Below are 6,566 nucleotides of genomic sequence, written 5' to 3' on the forward strand. Positions count from 1 at the left end.
CTCATGAGAACACAGTTGATCTCCATCTCTCCTTGGTTTTCTCTACAGATATGTCGGCCGTAAGCGGATGCAGGTGGCTCAGCCGGAGGTGTCTGTAGAAGGTGTGAATAACCTGGTGGAGGCCGATTACTCATACTGGACTCTAGGTTACGCTCTCTCACAACAGGGGGCCAAGAAACTCCTTGCAGCTCAGCCACTTGGCAAGATGCTCCCTGTGGATGAGTTCCTGCCAGTCATGTTCAACAAACACCCAAAGTAAGCGATTGATTGTATGAGTGCAGGAATAGATAGATGAATTGATTGATTGGTTAATCAATAGATGGAATGTTAGATAACATGGATTGATGGTTGAATAGATGGACTGTTTGGTGGTTAGCACTATTGTCTCACAGCATGAAGGTTGTTGGTTTGTGGGCTGATTGCGCCAGGTGGCATTTCTGTGTGGAGTTCACATGTTCTTCCAGTATTTGCATGGGTTCCTCCAAGTTTTTCATTTTCATCCACAGTCCAAAGGCTGATGATATAGGTGAATTGGATAAACTAAATGGCTGTAGTGTATGAATGGGTGTGAATGAGAAAGTGTGGGGGTGTTTTCTAGCACTGGGAGTTCATGGGTTGAGCGCATATGCCACATAAAAATATATGGCAGAGTAATGGGTGGTTCATTCCGTTGTGGTGACCCCTGATCAATCAGGGACTGAGTGAGCGAGTGAGGGATTGTTTGGTCGATCTATAGGTAAAGTTGATGGAAGGATCGACAGATTGATTGATTGATTGATTGATTGATTGATTGATTGATTGATTGATTGATTGATTGATTGATTGATTGATTGATTGATTGATTGATTGATTGATTGATTGACAAAAGGATCGATGAAGGAACAGATGGATAAATGAATCAGTCTATCAATGGATAGTCTATGGATCCTATAAATAGTAGAGGGAATCTCATATACATTGGAGGGATGAATGAATGGGTGGATAGATAACTAAACAGATGGATGGATGGATGGATGGATGGATGGATGGATGGATGGATGGATGGATGGATGGATTACTAGACAAAAAGATGGATGAGTGGATGGATAACTAGACAAAATGTTGATGGGTGCATGGATGGATAAATGGGTGGATTGATTACTTGAAAAAAATGGATGAATGGATCAAGTAATGATAGATAGTGTGTGGATAATGAAGGAATCAATTGATTGATTGATTGATTAATGCACAGAAAAATTGATGAGGGATGGAGAAACAGATGGATGAATGGATCTATCTATCAACGGGTGGATGGATCGTGTAATCAGTAGAGGGATTCTCATATCAATTGGAAGGATGAATGAATGAGTGGATGGATAACTAGAAAGAAAGATAGATGGGTCGATGAGTGGGTTACTACACAAAATATAGATGGATGGATGAATGGGTGAATGGATTACTAGAAAAAATAATGGATGATCAATTAAAGATAGATTAATGGAACAATAGCTCATTGCTTGAATTGATAGATAGTGTATGTATAATGAAGGAATCAAGCTGTTGATTGATTGATTGATTGATTGATTGATTGATTGATTGATTGATTGATTGATTGATTGATTGATTGATTGATTGATTGACAAAAGGATGGATGGAGGGACAGATGGATAAATGAATCAATCTATTAACGGATAATCTATGGGTCAAATAATCATTAGAGGCAATCTCATAAATTGGACGGATGAATGAATGGGTGGATGGATAACTAAACAGATGGGTTGATGGATGGATGGATTACTAGACAAAAAAATCAATGGGCGAATTGATAACTAGACAAAATATTGATTGATGGATGGATGGATGGATGGATGGATGGATGTATAGATGGGTTAATGGGTGGATTGATTACTAAATAAAAAGGATGGATGGATCAATTAATGATAGATTGATAGAATAATGGCTCATTGTATGTATTGATAGATAGTGTATGGATAATGAAGGAATCAATTGATTGATTGATTGATTGATTGATTGATTGATTGATTGATTGATTGATTGATTGATTGATTGATTGATCAACTAGGATCAACTAATCAACAGAAAGATGGATTGATGTTTCCATTGAAGAATCAATTGACAGACGTATAAATGGATGGCTAAACATTTTGCAGCAGTGCTTAAACCAGTACACACTGAGGTTATACTGCTGAGTGTTACAGACAGTGCTAGATTGTTCAGATTGAGAAGAAAAGTACAGTGTCCCCGCTGGGTCACACAATGACTGCTTTTCTACCTCATTTTCTCTAGTGGGAGTCCTGCATGCTTTGGCTGTGCCCTCAGCCTGTGTCACCCTTACTGGCCTTTCTCTCTCTCCAAACACCCTCAGTACCCTGCGGTCCTTCTCCCCTGTTGTCTTGCATTCTCCGGGTTCCCTTTTCTCTCTCGCTCCATGCTTTAAGGAATTTTGGGAAGGGCCAGTTCTTCCTGCTGGCGGCTTTAGAGGGACAAAATTCCCATTGATAGAGTTTTGGGGGAAGGGTCATTGGCATAAGACAGATGGATTACTGTATAAATATACTCCATTTCCTCTGTGTTTGTGCTATGTATGCGTGAGAGAGAATAAGTCATTGTGTACCCCAAGTTTGTGTATATAGGCTTGCATTAGCATAAAGTATGGTGAATAATGCAATGTTTCCTGAACCAATGTTGAGTAGATAGTTATATAGTAGAGATTATCAAACCAATCGCTATTTATTATAAATTTAAACAATGTTAATATTAAGATATTGGAAAAGGTTTGAAGTCAGTGTTTTCAGACATTTTTTCACTGTAAGCTACTTTGCAACCACCTCAACTAACTTTCATTAGAGTATTAATAGTTAAGATGTAGTTGGTAGGGAACCATCAAAATAAAGTGTTACCAAAGTAAGTGTAAAAGGAATATCTACATAATAATGAGATCCTTCAAAAATGTTTTCTTTCCCACCTCTTTGTAATTTTCTCACGACCTTGCTTTTGCTCCCTCTCATCCTCTCTCTTTTTTCTTTTTCTCTCTCAGTTCTGCATACATGTCTCACTTTGATCCCAGGGATCTTCGTGCTTTCTCTGTGGAGCCATTGCTGCTGTACCCAACACACTATACGGGTGAGCCTGGCTACTTCAGCGACACAGAAACATCCACTATTTGGGATGATGAGTCAGTCAACACTGACTGGGACAGACAGTATGCACAAAAAACTGCCCAGCAGGCACAAATTCGCTCCGTTGCCCAGAACAGCGTCACCGGGGACACACCAGCGCCTGCGTCTCGTGCCTCGCGAGACGAACTCTGAGTTCTAAATGTGTTCTCAAACCACACAACTGAACGACTGACTCACAGACAGCCCACTCCTCAAAGTCCAACAGTCCGCTCCTCCCTGGCTACACATCGGCCAATAGCATGACAGCTGGCTGGGATGCTCGAACACCGTTGGCTGGCTGGTTGAATTTGCACACACAAGCTCTTTTCCTTTTCACATTATTTATTTCATCATGCCTTTCAGAAACATTGAGGGACTAAACAGTCCCCACTGGAATCTTCAAAGGATGAGGACACTGCGGAAGGGCTGGACGGAGAAACAGACATATGGGAGTTAGATTTGGACAAGACAGATGAATCTTTATTTTGAAGTTTTCTTTTATATTGTAATATAAAAACAGATACAATTTATGCAGAGTGTTGAACAAAGAATCTTACAGCCTGTTCACATTTCTACTGTAAATAATCATTTAAGTAAAGAAAATTCTTTTTAATTGATATATTTTAATGGCATCACAAAATCACCTTTAAATGCCATTCATGTGTCAAATGTCCAAAAATCAAGCAAACTGGTTTCATATTTTCTGGAGAAGCTGTTAATTGATCAGTACAGGGTTTAAAACTCTAGAAAATATTTATTTTGATGCAAATATTTCACTGGTTATTGAATGTGTGATAAATTTTTTCTATTTAATTAATACATCTGTACTTAAAGGGCACCTATTTTACCCCTTTTACAAGATGTAAGATAAGTCTTTGGTGTCTCCAGAATGTGTCTGTAAAGTTTCAGCTCATAATACTCATCAGATAGTTTATTATAGCCTCCGGAATCTGACAATTTTAGTGTCTGACAACATTGTAGCTGTTTTTGTGGCTTTAAATTCAAATAAGCTGCTTCTCCCCGCACACTGTTCCCATGTGCGTGTCTGATTCTCCTGTGTTGTCAGATAAACAGCAGTCAGTGACAAAAGCTATGTTTCCATCCAAAATTGTGAATTAACTTTATGCGCAAAACTGTATTATCGCATAAAAGACGTGTGAATAAAGCAGCGTTTCCATCCAACGAGACAAAGAGAATAAAATCATCACTTCCTGATTAACTGGCGCCGAATATCAAAAGTGAAGCAGAATTTGCTGCGGTAGGAGAAGCTGCGTCAATCTTTTCTTTATTTAATAAATGACTTGCGCCTCAGAAGGCAATCCTGACACACAGTAAACGCACAATGGGGTTTGAAGATGTGAGATGCGGAGCACAGACGCTCGTTGATTCTGGAGGTCATTAATAATATAATAACACTAATATTGAAATGGTTAAGACATTTTAGAATGACCAAAACAACATTTCAGATGTTTTACAATGTACCTAGCCTGCTGGTTTGTCCATTCACACACATGTTTCTCATCACATGATCTCTTATAACAAAAATCACTTTTTTAATGCACATACTGGAATTTGTTCGGTCAAAGTTTTTCCATAGTAGTTTATGCGCACCTTTTATCAAATAAAAAGTTTATCCTATTGAGTTATGCACATTTTCAAAATTTATGAGATAAAATACAGCTCATTAGTCAAAAATACCAAGTAAGTTTATTTCATGTACTTGTGGTGGAGTTTATTCAAGCCTTTTTGAAATGATGAGTATCAAACAAATGCCGTTTGCAGTGCACACAAAAATATACATGCACGTTTACTGACACCATGTGGCAGTGGTGATTATAGCGGTTAAGTTTACATCACTTTTATTACAAACATGCTCTGTTTTAAAAATGTTTTACACTTATAAAACTGTAGCAAAATTTTTAATCCTGGTTTATTTGCAAAACACAAAGTTCTGTTTACATGTGAATACATTTTATTATAGAAACATGCCGCCTGTCAACCAATTTGGTGGACGGGGAAAACCGCACTCCTACGTCACGTTGCAGTGGGCCTCAAAATCACAGGGATTTGGATCCCTTTTTAATATCAGGAAGTTAAAAAAAGGGACTTCTAGGGTTAAATCACTCCAATATGACTGTGGACACACTAAACCTACACACAGTTCTTTCTAAATAGCTTACAAAAGATGATTTTCATCATAGGTGCCCTTTAGGTTCACTTGAATTGTGGTGGATTTGTGTTATTGTTAAGATCTGTCACTAATTCCTCTAAGAAACATTCCATGAATCTGAAAAGAGTGCATGATTCTACTGGGCATTATGTCATCCGTCATGATTTAAAATAGCTGGATGCAAAAACCCTAATTTTTCCAAACACACTTGTTTTTTTCCACTCAGCAGGCTGGCTCCTGTTCTCTGGCTGTATTTCATTACCTTCTTCATGTCATGGTGCTGGTGGAGGGCTGATTCAATAAACTGGTTGATCGATAATGTGTGTCTAATGATGTTTGTGCAAGCTAACAAACTAGCATCAGCTTCATTCTGGTATATTATTAACCTTTATGTGCTTAGTAAGCCGTTAGTTATCTTCAATAACATCCACTCACAACAGCCTCTGGGTGTTTCTGAGCTCTCAGTGTAGATGTGTTTGAAATCTTCATTCAGTGCAGAAGGGTTTGTGTATGCGCTGGATTGGTTTATGAATAAAATTGGCTGCTGGTGCGTTTGGCAACCAAATATATGGCAGGCCAAACAATATTAAAAACACTGACCAAATAAGCTCGCCGTTTCAGAATGTGCTGCCAATTATATGTTTATGAGTTATGAGTAAATAAGAGATGTTAAATCAGGTCATCTTAGAGCTGAAATATCTCAAATCTTTGCTATTTAGTGTTGACAGTTTAAACAATTAGTTTTATTACCTGAGGAAATCAGTTCATGTGACATTATCATAGCTAAACAATGTACTTCTTAAAAAGTCTGTATGTGGATTATAGCATGACACAAATGTACAGGATATCATTCTGTTTCTATGGTGTAAATAATTGTGTACAATCAAACACGCATATAATCAGAGTGAGAATTATGCATTGGCAATCTGGGTCGACCTTTTTGGTAAGTTATCAAATTTATCTATTTTCATTACATCAAATTTATAATCAAAATGTATTTACGTTTTCAGTGTTTTGAGGAATATTCTGACATACAGTAACCTCTGATTGTTTCAGATTATGTAAATACAAACACCTATTTTACAAAAAGAAATTGTCTCGTGACCACTTAAGATTCACATTGCAAGATTTTTGAATGATTCTTGCAAAGATTAATAGGTGATTATGCATGAACCCCTAGAATGGTATGAACCATTATGGGGTGGTCAAATGTACATTGGTATTATCTATTACTTTAA

The 6,566-nt window shown here is 37.7% G+C and overlaps 1 protein-coding gene across 1 annotated transcript in view; it reads left to right on the forward strand.

Moving 5' to 3' along the window:
• Nucleotides 1–5,647, forward strand: part of colgalt2b (collagen beta(1-O)galactosyltransferase 2b) — a 39,736-nt gene extending 34,089 nt beyond the window's left edge. Inside the window, exons 11-12 of the mRNA XM_056463799.1 lie at nt 49–255; nt 3,038–5,647. Coding sequence (XP_056319774.1) covers nt 49–255; nt 3,038–3,311 — 481 coding nt within the window. The 3' untranslated portion in view covers nt 3,312–5,647. The remainder of the gene's footprint in view (nt 1–48; nt 256–3,037) is intronic.
• The last annotated feature ends 919 nt before the right edge of the window (nt 5,648–6,566 follow it).

This window comes from Danio aesculapii, chromosome 8, assembly GCF_903798145.1.
Source record: "Danio aesculapii chromosome 8, fDanAes4.1, whole genome shotgun sequence".
Lineage (NCBI taxonomy): Eukaryota > Metazoa > Chordata > Actinopteri > Cypriniformes > Danionidae > Danio > Danio aesculapii.